Here is a 15354-nt window from a genome sequence, read left to right as displayed (position 1 = left end):
TACTATACAACTGTCAGCTAATGTTGATATTTTCTTTCTAACTTCTTCCATACGTGTGCATAACCATTGTGTTATAATAATAAACTTGATTTAAACAGCACTTTGGTTAGCATATTTGCATAGTACTTTACAGCAAAAACAGAAAGGCAAATTAAAGAAAAGCTGGAACTGACAACTTTTTTTAAAAAATGCTGCCTGATTGTTAAGTACCTTTTCATTACACATATTATTCAGCCTGCAAATCTGTTTAAGACCAGTGCAGCCAGTGTAGCTTCAAGTCACAACGTTCATTTGTTTCTTGCCGTCATCTGTAATCTATAGCCGGTTTAACAGCGTAGCTACATAGATATGGAGTAACAATTAGCAGGTAATTAACATTTATAAAATATAAAGACCACTACTATTACAGTTGTTGTTATTATTGCTTTGTTTTAATGTTGTGCACAACTAAGCTCTAAAACTAACTGATTAAATCAAACCATACTGCCACACTACCGTAGCAGGTATAAAAGAATGTGAATGCACTGAAGATTCAAGAGAAAAATCTAATTAGAAACAAATTGCATTTCTTTTTACTTGATGATTTTAATACGCCAGGATGACTCCACAGAATTAATATTTTTAGTTAGCATATTCAAGGCATGTAATTGTTTTGTCTTTTTTTTTTTTTTTTTTTTAAATGTTCAGTGTATAAAATAGCATTTTCTAAATTGACACACTGTTTTCTTTGTTTATGAGCATGCAGGTCACGTTAGCAGACTGAAAGCAAAAATAAATATGGATGACCACGATAATAAAAAAACTGATATTCATAAATGATGAATTTTATGTCTGTGTAATTTTGTGAACTTTGGCCTGTAACTGCTGAATGATGCTGGAGATTTAAAAGATTATGCCGTGCGTGTGTGTGAAGTGTGGCTTGATATTGATGCAGCTGTGAAATTTATCCTAGAACACACAAGGAATGCTGTAATACAACAAGCATGCTGGCACATTTGGCTCAACATCAGAGGAAAAAAGTGAAAAGGAAAAAAAGGCACAATTTGCATATATTGGAAGGCATTTGTTAAGATTCATTCTCATTAAAAACAGATCTTAACCCTCTCGTTCCTGAAACCCACCTGTGGGTTTGAAAGGCATGCTGTCTTAAAAATAAATAAATAAATAAAATGAACCAAAGTGACACCATTCATCAAACAACTGTAAAAACAGAACTGTTGGATTTTTTTTTCTTCATAATGGCCCTAAAACAACTCACCTCTAGCGAACTGTTTTGTTGGCAAAAAACCAAATCTAACCTAAAATTGTGTTATTTCATCAAAATTTCTGTATTCTAAATTTACCATTTGAACATTTGACTAATAAACAATAACATATTCATAGTACATGGTCTCACAATTGTTTTTTTAGTACTGAAAACACCAGGAGGCACTTGAAAAATGTTGTACATGTTGATTCCATTTTTTTTTAAAAAGTAATCAAAGAAATTCAAATTTTGTTTTTCATTTCTGACTTCAATTTAGAACATAAAACCTGTGTAATTTTGCACAGAAGACATTTTTGAGTTTTCTCTGCTTCTAGCTACTTTTGTGTTGTTCCCATCAAGGTGCAAGACTCAAATGAGCAGACAGTAAAAGTGTGAACAAACTGCTTGGGGTTCGGAAAGTTAATTTTCACAACAATGAAACACACTGTAGATCTAAATACAAGGAATCTTACTTAAAATATTCTTAGACGGGACACAACTGTGCTGGAGAATCTATGGATTCGGGGCATTGTAGTAGATTAGTGGTTCAGGTACATACAATATACTATGATCACAATGTTTAAATCTTTGCTTCTCCTTGACTTGTTTCCACAATTTCTGGTCAACTCTCTACTGCCCACTTTATAAAACACCCTAAAAACAAAATATGTGGTTCTGTGATTTAAAAAAACAGACAGGCCTGTGTACAGAGAAATCTAAGTGAAGAAGTAAACTTTGATTCCCACTGAGCTTTTTGATAAGAAAAAAAATCTTATGACAGCGCTTCAAATTCAGTTTTTTTGAAATCTAACATGATCTGAGGTTGTAAAAACCTCACAATAGAGCAGCTTCCATCAATCTACTTTCAGACTCTTGGTCAGGATTAGTGAAAACTGTCAATTATATTGTTGTGTATTGCAATGATGAAACATTGCATTTTCAATAGCTCGAATTTGCACATTTGACTGGCTTCATTTTCAGAGCGACGCTGGCTGAGTCTCATTGTACAATAATAATCAGGGCCATTTGTCACACTAGAGCTACAACCAAAATTGGACTTATCAGAAGCAAAAATGAAATAAAACAGCCCATAATATGAACCTGTAATGGGGCTGCAACTGTTACTGACACCGACAAACAATCCAGCATTAATTTTCTTAATTACTAAGTTATTTGTCTGGTTGGTAAAACATCATCACAGAGAAAATTTTACATTACAACTTCACAGTCAAATAGTTTGCTTGAGCTACAGCCCAAATGCTGAAGATATCAAGTTACAATAAAATGCTGTAAGGCTTACAAAGGTACATCTTTACATGATGAGAATGTAGAATAAATTGATGCTTAGATTTTTGCTTTAATTAATCGACTAATCTTCTTAGCTATAACCTACGGTGAAATCATCAAAGAGAAGTGCATATTTCAGAGTGGAGGAGTAAGAATACACTAAGAGGATAAGACTAAAAGAGAAGTTTCAAATGGGGAATTTACAGTGTTACAAAATTCTTCTCATATTGTGCAACTCTGTACCTAAAGAATTATGATACAGACCAATCTGACACCTAAAGAATGGATACATCACAGAGGTCACTCCTCCTGACGACATCACTACTTTAAGTTCCTCTTCAGCCTAATCATCCACACAGTTATTATTTGAGTCACTTCTAGTCATTCTTAATGCCATCAGATAGGACAGTCATGATACTGCAGAGGTCTTGACAGGAGAGGAATAATCCGAGTGCTGCACGTCTTCCTGGAAGAGAACAGTAAGTGGTAGATGACAGTATGGCAGTGAGGCAGGCAGGCAAGCAGGCAGCTGGCCTGTAGTCCCATGAGACGCTCTCTCTACAGTAATTATCATCAGCAGCCCTCTAGAGAGAATCCTACCCAGTCCTTCAACCTAACTACTGCTCTACTTATTCTTAATGCACACACACAAAGAAGACAAGAATAGGCACACATGTGATGTGGAGAAGAGACATTGGAACAAATAAAGTTGTAAGCCATGGGCCCGAGATGGGATAAAGTATTCTCAGCAAACTCCTCGACACACAAACGCACTCAAGATCCTTCTTATGAATGCATCCAAGTCAAGAGAAGTGGGACGCAGAAAGAGAGAGAGGTGGAGCTGAGACAATCATAAACAATACTATTCTTTATATATATATATATATATATATATATATATATATATATATATATAGGGATAAAGAGGATGAACATAGAAAGCAGATTTAACAGACATGTTTTGTTCATTTTGTAAATAAATATTGAAAAAATTCCTTAGTGACACTAATACTATTGAACATGCCGAAAATCACAAAAAAATGAGCTCAGTAGCGATCATGCTTTATGAATCAACTGTCAGAGCTGTCTCCTTCCATAACCATGAGATCATACAGTATTAATGCAATACCACTGTAATAATAGCCCATTGTCTCCTTGGCACTTTTCCAGCTGCATTTCGCTTTTGATACAAAAGCGCAGAAAAAAAAAACTTTACTACAAAACAGATACTGGAAAAACAAGAAGGTTAGTTATATTGAGGAAGCCCTGATTCCAAGAGAAAATTTTGCTTTCAGCAGGCTTGCAGCAAGAGTCTTGACATTCAGCAAGTGATCACAAAATGTCACAGCTATACACTGTAGCTGAGGTGGATACTAACTTATGTTTGTTCTTGGCAAAGGGTTTTTAATTTAAAGTCAGAAACAACCGTCCTAATATCAGCCAGATCTTGATGGTGCATTTGACTATTGTTTTGAACAAAGGTTCTAATTTTGAGAACACCTGCAGTAAAGTGAAGACTTGTCAGAATGTCAATATGTCTATGAAAACCAAACATGGGAAATTAGTTCTGATGAACTGCAGACAGCATTTGACAAATAAAGCATTTAAACAGTCAATAGAACATGTACAAATAATTTTAATTTGATGGACTGGCATTTGATTGATGGTTTAAAATAACATCCCTGTCGCTACACTTACTGTACTATAAGTCACAAAGACCTTTGAGATCAACATATACAAATATTAAATGAAATTAGTCAAATATTCCAGTGACAATTATTAATATTTTATGAATATATTTTGCAATATGAGGCAAAACTGCATTTTAAAAAGACTTTTCACATTTGGTTTTGCAGAAGAAAAGGTCCCTAAAGGATACATAAAAACATTTTATATTCATGCAAAGCTGACATTTAAAGGCCTGCGTTGTGTTTTTATTTGTGTCTTTGCGTATAATGGAGCTTTTAAAACACCTAATGTAGCCGTGGCAAGAGTGCTAGTAAAGTGTTGAGGTGATCTCCAAAGTTAGACGAAAATTAAAAGTTCCGATGTTTACGTGGTCCTCTGTGAATTAGCTATAAAAAAAATATTCAACACAACTGACATTAAAAATGACTCATACCAACAAGACAGATTAAAAAAATAAATTGTACAGATAATTGCAAAGATTATAAATGACAAATAGTTGAACAAACCTAAAAACAACTCACAAATGTATTTCCTAACACTAAACTCTGTTGACATGTGCAAGTAAAAAAAAAATAAAAAATTTGGAAGGCTGAAATGTACTGAATAAACTATGACGCCATGCAGCCGCTCTCTTCACAGAGCACTCAGAGTGATTGTGCCCTCACACAAAGACACAGAGAGGACAGACAGTGCTATGGCAGCAGATGCATCAGATTGCCAAGTCCTTGTCGCAGCTGTACCGATCCACGAGTGGCACTGAAGGACAAAATCTTGGTATATGCAGCACTACTCCCCAAACACTTCTCTGGCTGGACCATATGGTATTCAGCACACCATCATGCAACATCAGGACTTCTCTTCCTCCTAAGAGGCACAAAATTGCGCAGCCTCATGTTTGGTTGAGAGCACAATGCACAATGTCAAACCAAACTAGTTGTGAGAAGTGTCATCACAGTGAGGGGATGTCTGATCTTGGCATTTTGCAAAGTCATTTCAAGACATACCACTACTTTGTCGTTTGCCCTTCTGTTAAACTTAAGGAGTCAATATCCTAGGGCTAATTTAAAGCAGTTGTCTTTATCACTATGAGAGAGTGGAACAATGTCAGAAAGTCACCAACTGACAGGGTAGCTCTGGCTCCCTTGGAAATTTATTAGAGCCATAAGCCTTAATTTACAGGGGAAGGTTACAAAGCAGGCAATCACCTCTGATCAGGCCCATAAACAGCAGCGAGTCAATGCTGCGCTGCTCGTCAATCTGTCACTCAAAAATTCAAAGGGTTGACACAAGAGGTCAAAAAAGGCATTAGTCTTGGAAGCAAAGCCAGACAAGATCCAGCCAGCAGTGAGTGAAGATGTGATTGTTCCCTGGCAGTTGGTAACACTAAGGAAACATGATCAATCAACACAGAGAATTTATCTAACCAGGGACTTCAGCACTGTGGTTTAAACAACTCAGCTTTCTTTTAGTAATGGCATAAAATTCAGAAATGCCAACAGTAACTAATTACTAATACATTTAAGATGTATAATATCAATATAATAAAATTATTAATTTATTTAGTGATCAAATCCTTATTAATCCCTCCACAAAACCCACCACTGAGTTTGAGAGGCATGATTTTATTTTTGCTTGTTATTTTTGGATTTTATTGGACAGCAACAAGAGCAGTATGAGAACCTATAGTTGCCAGTGCCCTGCTAGTGATGAAGCAGATATCTTGAAAAGATTGCTCTGACTGATGAAATGGAAGACACACACACACACATGCAAAGTGAATGCTGCTTTATGAGCAAATCAATACCTTATAGGACACCTTAACAAGTGCCTTCATCCCTCACACCCTTTCACAAGTCAATAAAAAGTAAAAAATTACCTTATGGAGTTTTCATTCTAACAGTATATACATTATGAATACAGATAAAGCTTTTATATGCACCATGAAAAGCTGCATTAAGGCCATAAAGAGAGGTACTGAGTGAGAATGTACACTGAGCACAAGACACCATCCCACTTACAAAGAGGCTATCATCATTAAGAAGTCTTAACGGTCGGACACAGTGTGGCTCCATTAGGGGAAAATTCAACACGTCAATCCTGGATTGATGCAAAAATGAAGAAAGGCTATTGGTGTCTCACCACTTCAGAGAATGAGGTACAATTTTAAGTAGGAATATTCATGAGGACATTGCAAATCTGTATTGATGCGGCCCACATGACATTCTTTTTAAGAACTAAAGAGACGTTTACAGAGTCCAGTCTTGGGTGTTTCAAAAGGGCTTTTGAGATCATTTTAGGACTATAAATGTCCTCCTAATGACTGCCTTTTGAAAGACTGCAGAGTATTCCCAGACGGTCAAAATCTATGAAGAGCTGCCTTATTGAATCTTTTTCTCAATTGTCTGAAAAAAACACACCTTTGAGCAAACTTAAAAGATGTAGGTCGTCTTCACAGTTAGTGAAGGCAACTGAGGCCACGCTAGTAGTGAGACTCTACAGATGGCAATGCCAGTCAATACTTTGTTTTGAATTGAAATGTTGGGACAGATTGACAGAAGATCTAGTAAAATTTCAGAACATACATTCATGGGTTCAAGATGATGAGGTCTTAAAACTTGAACATGAGGTTTCAGTTTATGGTTTTGAGTCTAAATAAGTTGGCAGCTATTGGATTGATTGTCATTAAATTAGGTACACACTACATGTTGCCTTCAGGATGAGTTGATGATCCTTTGACATTTCATCAAGTCAAATCTTTAAGCTGTCCAGTAACTTGGTTTCTGATCAATTTCCTTAGCAGTTTTCTCATCAGCCTCAGCTACACTTTGTGTTCTGGGCAAATTTGCGCAAGCCATTATACCTACCTACAACAGAGAACATGGTAAGCATTATAGCTTTTAACAGTATGTAAGAAGAACTGTCTTTGAGAGAATGTTAGAATTCAGACAAGCATTTAGTTCAAAGCTCTGCTGTTCCTCAGAACAAGCTCACAGAGCTCCTCGGATGGCTGCAATGCTGAAAAATGCTGAAAAATTCAACTGTTGTTTTATATTTTGTTTGTTATTTAAATGGAAACTGTTAAGTGTTGCTTACATTTCAAGTAAACAATGAGCCTTCAGTGTGACAACTATGCTTTTTACATAAGGGAGTATTAAAAAGAAAAAGAAGAAAGAAAATAAACAAAAGATAGAATAAAAGACACATCATTTACCACATTTACATATCAGTTCTGCAGTCTTAACAGCTGCATTTTTTCCTGCCAAAAACAAAAGCCTTAACTCTCACCTGTGCAAAGCTGTGCACTTTCTTTTAAATTGCTCGCCACAGTCAGAGGAAAGCTTCCAGAGGCACTGAATATCACATATTATGAAGCACTATTCCCAGATGTCTGGTGAGGTTAAAATCCTCATTACTTTCCATGGCCAGACCCTAACCCTTTGAAATGACACTGCCCAATTAGTGACAACAAATGGCTGCAGAGTTAATTAACCAAAATGCTCCTTAAGGGGCATTATTAAATGTTTAAGAAATTAACAGATTGCCAGTTCACCAATTCTAAGTAATTGATTTGTTCCCATTCAGGTTATGAACTCGGTCCTTTTCCCCATCCATTTAGCTAGCCAGCCGCAAAGAATTTAAAGGGGAACTTTACAGTGTCCACTTCCATGAGCACAGGCTGAATCAGAGAGCGGTCCTCAGAGAGATGATCAGAATTGCTGTACTGATTGCAGTGGAATGTTTTTCTACTAATGAGGTGGCACATCACTACTTTACAGCAACTCAAATACAGAATGTTTCCCAATTACACACTGTGCCGTAAGCTGTGATAGAGGTGACACACAGTGAAAGAAATGGATGAGGCAAAGATGCAGAGTTTGTTCATAAACATGCCAGAGTGAATCACAGGCATCTTTCCATTTAAAGCCAGCTATGTAGCAGTCTCATGCCTCATGAAGCATTAGTGGGTTAATTCGGAAAGCCTGTTCACTTCTAATTAATAAAGTGCTTGAGTGTCGATGGCAGAAGTTCCTCTCTAGCTTCAGCTTTGGCAATCCCACCATAGATTTGGATGAAAAGAAGATGGCATGTAACACTGCTAAAACGTTGCCATTTGGTTTAAGAAAAGTATAATTATTTGTCCCTACAAAAATAACACTACAGGTTAATCAACTGCATGTAAACAGTTAGATTTCATGAAGCTGCCACAGAATGGTGTCTGGGAGACTTCTCTGCATATCTCGTAAAGCTTTGGCAATTTTTTGCCCGAATTAAAAAATCATGACAGCCATCCAGCTATAAGAGAAAAAAAGGCCAAATTATATAAAGCCCGGTGTGTGGCAGAAAATATGAGCTTGTTGCTCTCATTACTACCAATACCAGGTTGTAGCTTTCTATGTATGTCCTTGCCTCTTAAAAGCAAAGGTCGTACCCAGACCATTTCAGAATGAAGAGTGAAATGACATGTGCCTGTTACAGAGCTGGGGATAGAACAGCACAGCAGAGATAGAGGCAGGAGCAGTAGAGCATGGCTTGGATTTAGATCAGTGAGATTTGCATCATTGGCAGGTCTTTAGGCAGGGCAGGTCTAATCTCCTGCAGACAGGCTTAAGAAAGGAAAAACCTGACTGTTGTGTCTCTACTGATAGGGATTTCAGTAATTAGCATAGTTAATAAGAGGAGGGTGTACAGAGTCATATTCAAAGGTGTCAAGTCGAAAGGGAAGATAACAGTAAGTAAAGAAGAAGGTAATACAAGGATGCACAACTGTGTTCAGTTCAAGTTCAGCTCCATATATATACAAATATATACTGTAGATAGGAACTTGGCCACAGGCATCAACCTGAAGTCACAACTCAAGAACTGCTTTTACAGTAATAGCAATCCACTCCTGCTTCAATAGTGATTCACTTATGTTAACAATTATTGTTTGGGTTAAGTTGCATCAATAAAAGAAGTAAAATAAGGCTAATTTAATATGTTTTTACCACTTAAACAATTATTGTGGCGTCCATGTCTATGATAAACACAATTTTCACATCTACACAAAATGTCTGGGGTTGTATAAGTGGAGTACAGCTAGCAGAAGTCTGGGGACTTTCAAATTAGCATCTCCAGTGGCAGCTTTATGACAAGTGGCTGCTGCCATTTTGCTCTTACACACCATGTTTTCACTCACACAGTAATACTGCCACCACTGGATCCAGTAGCAAGATGGACCATGTCAAAGTGTTCTTGCTTTGATGAGGGCGAGTCACATCCCCATGACTTGCACAAAGTTCACAGAGACTGACCCCAGGCCCATGAAAACTCAATTTTGAAATCTAAATCACATTTACAATATGTTTGAAGGTCTAATTTGAAAGATGATGGATAAGCTGAACATAATCTTGAACATACTGCACTTTTTTTAATGAATTACAGCTGTCAGCAATCACTGACGTAATTTTCTCAACTAACTCTCAACATCACTCCCACTTCTCCCTCATTATCCACAGCGGAACAACAACAGAAGTTGAGCTGACAGGAGTGCATTCAGTCATTGCATTCCCCATTTCAGAAGCTGGCAACATTTCCTAATGACTGCAGCCCTTCTAAATTATTGAAAAAGCCTAAGCACCTCACCAGCTACAGAAATGGCTATTAACCTTGGTGAGCGATATTCAAATCCAGTTAGAGCTAACTTCGTCCTCCAGTATCCCTTGCGGGAAGGAAATGTAAATGTGTTCTTGCTGAGACAGATGGGGAAGCCTCCCGTCGTTTGAAGTTCCAGCAAAAGAAGTCATTGCAAGCAGAGGGCTCTCCACCCCCCTCTGTAAAATATTCAGGACTGAGTCTCATTGAGCCACCTTTCTTCCCAGTACACTCCTTCAAACCATGCTGGGCCTCAACACCGTTGGGTTATTACTAAGCACAAACACCTTAAAAAAAAAATAAAAACTTAGCAAACGTTTACAAATTCACCACTGTGCAGCGACAGTGAAAAACAGCCTGAGGATTATCTCACTGTGCAGACAAGAATTCAGGAGATTTGATTTATGAGAGAGAGACAGAGAGAGAGAGACAGAGTAAGAAGACAACATCCCAGTCCCCCTTTAGGAGTGTAACCATCTGAATATTGTGATGTCCTCTGCATTGTTGCAAATCATCACAAATTGAATTCCACAGCTTAGCCGACGTACTGTCAAAGCTGATTTGATTCAATTGTAGCGATACCTGACTGTCAATCAGTACAGGCTCTGATACGGCGCTGCAGACCAGAGAGAATCCCTGATCATTACTCTTATCACCTGGCCCAAGAGAGAGGGAAAGGGAGACAAGGGGAAGAAGTGGAAGACAAGCCGGTGGAGGAGCCAGTGAACGTGAGATTAGAAGTTTTTCCAAGAGTATACTTTATTAGGCTATGCCACCACAGAGTAAAACAACATCCTTTTTATACACTGCCACACTATGGCAGATGATGCATGAACATGATACAAGCAAAGACAGAAAATGTCTTATATCTGAAAAGGAGAAAGCAGTATCAGGACAGATACCAAAATTCTGCCTAGCATCATGCTTATTTCTGGATAAGTAATTTTTTCTTTTTTAAATTAGTTTTTTCATTCACTCCAGCTATAATAGGCTATTTTTGTAACTACATGGGAGCTTTGGCTAAATTCAGTATAACCCAGTTTGTGTTTTAGTATCTATTTAATTTTAATCTTATTTCTCAACTGCCACATCTAAAAAAAAAAAAAAAATACTTAACAGTATTTACCAGCCTCTCAGCTGCCAAAAGGGCCAACACTTGCCTTTAGAAGCAGCTTCAACAATCATACACAGTCTGAACAGCATTTCTGAGGAATGTCAGTAAATATGAGGAAAAGGTTTTTGAGAGTAATTCATTTTGAGACTTCAGTTAAAATATCTTGCATCTGTGCCAAGTACTGATTGAAAAAACAGCAACTGTGATGTTGTAGCAAAGCTAGAAACCAAGGTTTATTGAGTGTCTCCTCCTTTGTTCTAAAGAGTCACTCTTATTTAAGGTGTTAACAGTGTCAATCTGGAAATTTCACTCATTGGATGGAAACTGTTCAGGCAAATAACCAAGTTTGAGGTACTCCTTGCCTTCCTTGATTTTTGACATACTTAACAATACACATCCCCAATATGTTTCAGTTGAGCTATAAAGCAGCCTAACCCTACGACTGCATGTCTACACTGAAGACGTAGCATGAACAGCATGCAGCTCCGGTGCTCTGTGCATGTCTGTGTAAAAATAAGCTTTGCCTTGCACTTAAAGGCATATAGCCTGACAGTAATGTGAGCAAGTACGTGGCACATGTAGACACCTGGATGGATCAAAACAGTAGTGTATTTGTTCCACCACACATACACACACACGAGAAAACTGAAAAACATGGCTAAAACTTTTCTGCTTCATCCACTTTAGCGCTTTACAAAGTCAGAGCCACATGATCCTTGCCATTGTGTTATTTTGTAAAATTGCTTGGACATTTTCTATGGTTATTATTAAGTGAAAACAGTGTTTGTGAAAATCAAATCAAATCAAGCTTATTTACATAGCACATTTAAAAACAACCAGAGTTGACCAAAGTGCAAAAAGCTATCAGTTTGTGAAACGCAAGGCAAAGTCAGAATGAGAATCCAAACAGGTTAAAACAAGTTATAACATTAAAGTTTATGACAAAATAAATATAAAATACAAAAAATTAGGACTTTTTTAGGGCATTTTTCTTAAAAATGATTAATTATTGCAAGTGAAACACTATTCCTGGAAGGAACTTATTTTGCAGTTACTTTCTGGATATTTTCACACTAAAATTTGAAACGCTAAGGGTCAGAAATCATTGATAAACTAATCAATAATCTAGCAGAGTTCTGAGCTGCAGCTCATCACCATATCTACTCTAGCCTCATTACGATGGATATACCAAGCTGGTCTGTAAAATAAAAATGAAAAATGTTTGAATTTAGCAGCCACAGCAGAACACATTTTCAGTCATGTGTTTAATGCAATCCATTTTGCTCCAGGCACAATAACTATCAACAACACCCCATTCCACTCTGTATAAAATCTGCTCTAAATGTCAAGAGAAAAAGCTATCAGTACCAAAATCTATTAGGGCAACACGCCAAAAGTAGAAATGGAAAAGTAAATATAACATGAGATAACAAAAGTCCAACTGCACTGTTAACACAGTGCCAAACACATGGTGCCTACTTGGCTGGATCTGTGTTTATAGCATCAACAGGTCTCTGCCTTGCCATTCCAGTATACGTACTTATGCAGGCACAGTTAGAATAAACATCAGATTTCAGAGATTAACTGGGGAGAAAAATATCACACTGAGACACTGCACAGCAGAGTAGGCTGATTTATTCATCTGGCAGTTCTCAAGCTTTAAAATTTATTACAAAAACAAAACTGTGCTTTCTTCTCTGTAAGCCTGCATTTGTTTGTTAGTCAATACAAAGCAGGGAGATTTATTTCCGACTCCTTTTTGGGGCTTTGGAAGCATTTGTTTAATTCTGCTTGTGCTCATTAGGCCAAATGCTTTGTTTGCTAAACGAATAAAGATGTAACTGTAATCATTGGCCATTGTGTACATAGACTAACCTAACCAGATGAATTCTGTGAGCCGTTTGCAGCTTCAAGACAGATATTGGGAGATCAAAGTGTGAGAGTTAACTTTTTAACTGTGGTCTTATCTAAAATAGGACTGCAATCAGAAACTTTGAGCTATGTCCTGAGGGCAGTGTTCAGGCACAGTTTATGTCCTTGGATTAGTGTTTTTCAAGCTGTGGACATGTATGCGCTGTTAATGATGAACCAAGTGCTGACAGTCCACTGTGTAAGAATTAAGTCTAAATACATAAAATATCAAAGATTTGGGGGAAAATTCTTACAGCATATTGTTTTGACTTACTTAAAAATTGCTCATTTAAAATTGGCATGACAGTGGTGTCGTTGGGACTGAACATTAAACTTAACCCCTGAACCACTACATATAATACATATTCATTCATGCTTCAGTTCCAACAACAGTGCTTCTTGCTCTGTTGCACTATTTTCAACCTACCTAATGTATGTAGGTTATGTATTGTTAATAACTGTATTTATTCCTATATCACTAGAATCTGCACAATTTACACTAAGCCTTTGGTTCACTTTTAAACATGCTCTTAGACATATCTATAGCTGTACATAGTAGGTAAACACTTATTTTAATTAATTTAATCTGCTGCACATGTTTAAATGCATGTGTTTTTTATGTAAATTCTTTGAGAGCAAAGAAAAGTCAAATCCCTGTTTTGTTATCACATAGTTGCTGCTGATTCTGAAATGTTCCACCATCTCAGGTAAATTCTTTATTATTATTATTATTATTATTATTATTATTATTATTATTATTATTATTATTATTATTTGTTTTTTTTCACAAAAGCAAGAACACAAAAAGGGCCCCTGATCTATGGATCTGCCGTTCCGATCATGCATTAATGCCCTTGAAGATTATATGATGCAGTCATTCCTGCACTATTTAAATGCTCAGTCCCCTAAAATACAATTTATGAAAAGAAGTATTTTCAAGACACTACTTTAATGATTATAGCAATGTAAATATTTACAAATAAGACTAATTCCAGGCACTCCATTTCAGAACTACTGCTCTAACTAGGCTGGACTCACTGTCACAGTAATGTGCAACATGGGGTAAGCATGAGCTGAAAGTGAAATGATCTTACTGCTTTGCCTTGAACTCAGTGTCTTTCACTTTGACACTGAAAAAGAAAAAGTGGTGCAATTGTCAAGTTAAGTTTGCTAGGCTGGGATAAGATTCCAATGTAAAGACCCCAACAACGCCTCTGATATGCACAAGGTTATCATGTTTAAAGTGTGGCAAACAACATTAGTGCTATTAGTTAAGTTTTATTCGGAAAAGCTCCTGTAAAATAACTGTATTTTCAAAGAACCGCACTAATTACATGGCACGAGTGATTACACTTACTAGAGGTCTTGAAGGTTGCGGTAAAGAGAGCCTGGTTGCATCACCAGTGGACTGTCACACTGTTCAACTTTCATCTGTCAAACCTGTGTGTGCTCACACATGCTAACCTGCTAGCACGGGAAGCTAGGCTAACTGCTCCCTGAGGCGATGACAGCGGACGAAAAAGAACAAAAACAGAGCCGTGCCGTGACAGGAGCGTGTCTTCGGTAACACAAGCCGCAACGCTACCTTGAGTTTGTCCAGAAGTATGTGTTTTGAGGTAGCCGTCCTCAGTCCTCTTGCTGCAGCCTGGGATGCCATGGATGCCGCCATGTTGACACGCAAGACCAAAGGCACATGACGCATGAGGCATGTGTGCGCGAACAAGGAGCCGTTCATTGGTCAACAGACGGAGATGGGCGGAGCTTCAGACAGAGTCCATTCACTTGTACAGACGGTCCACAGTCCAGACTGTCATGTGCATGTTTATTACGCATGAACAGACTGAGGAGACAAGTAAAGAGCCAGAGGTTGAAGTTTCAAGTTCTTTAATCTAATGAGAAAATTCCGCATGTTTTAAATCCCACAGACATTGCAAATTTTATCTCAAAAACTTGTGAAATTCAGCTGTGTTATTAAAGTACATACATTTTACTACATATCACAATGTGAGTACGTATTTTAACAATTTATGCTGTAATTCTGTGAACAGTTTACTGTTATTTTACAGATTTCCCCTGTTTTGTCAATTTACATTTAGGACTGGGTAAAATCACAGACAGGGGTTTTGAATTCATTCATTAAACTCAGAAATGTTTTTTTCGTTCTTCTGCAATGTTGAACAATAAAAATACACCATTTTACTGTATTTAGTAAGTATTATAATATTATTTTACAAATATACACCATTATTTGAAAGAAAAAATATCTATAGTAAGGATTGGAAAATGATTTGTCCTTACTGTCAGTTCATAAATTTCCCTGTTCTGTTAAATTACAACTAAAATGCCATAAAGTCATTGGAAAAAAAACTGATTAATTTACCTGTTGAGCATTTTTAAAAAGGCAAAACTGTACATAATGTCCATAATGCTAAGAATATACTTATTTTACAGGTATTTGCTGTTATTTTTGCTGTCT

At 37.0% G+C, this 15354-nt stretch overlaps 1 protein-coding gene across 1 annotated transcript in view; it reads right to left on the bottom strand.

Annotated features, from left to right (window-relative positions):
- suclg2 (succinate-CoA ligase GDP-forming subunit beta) overlaps window positions 1-14602 on the bottom strand; it is a 98826-nt gene extending 84224 nt beyond the window's left edge. The window contains exon 1 of the mRNA XM_055010910.1: window positions 14464-14602. Coding sequence (XP_054866885.1) covers window positions 14464-14580 — 117 coding nt within the window. The 5' untranslated portion in view covers window positions 14581-14602. The remainder of the gene's footprint in view (window positions 1-14463) is intronic.
- Between the last annotated feature and the right edge of the window lie 752 nt (window positions 14603-15354).

This window comes from Amphiprion ocellaris, chromosome 5 (genome assembly GCF_022539595.1).
Source record: "Amphiprion ocellaris isolate individual 3 ecotype Okinawa chromosome 5, ASM2253959v1, whole genome shotgun sequence".
Taxonomy (NCBI): domain Eukaryota; kingdom Metazoa; phylum Chordata; class Actinopteri; family Pomacentridae; genus Amphiprion; species Amphiprion ocellaris.
The sequence above is the reverse complement of the archived record's forward strand: the minus strand, read 5'-3'. Positions and strand labels throughout refer to the sequence as shown.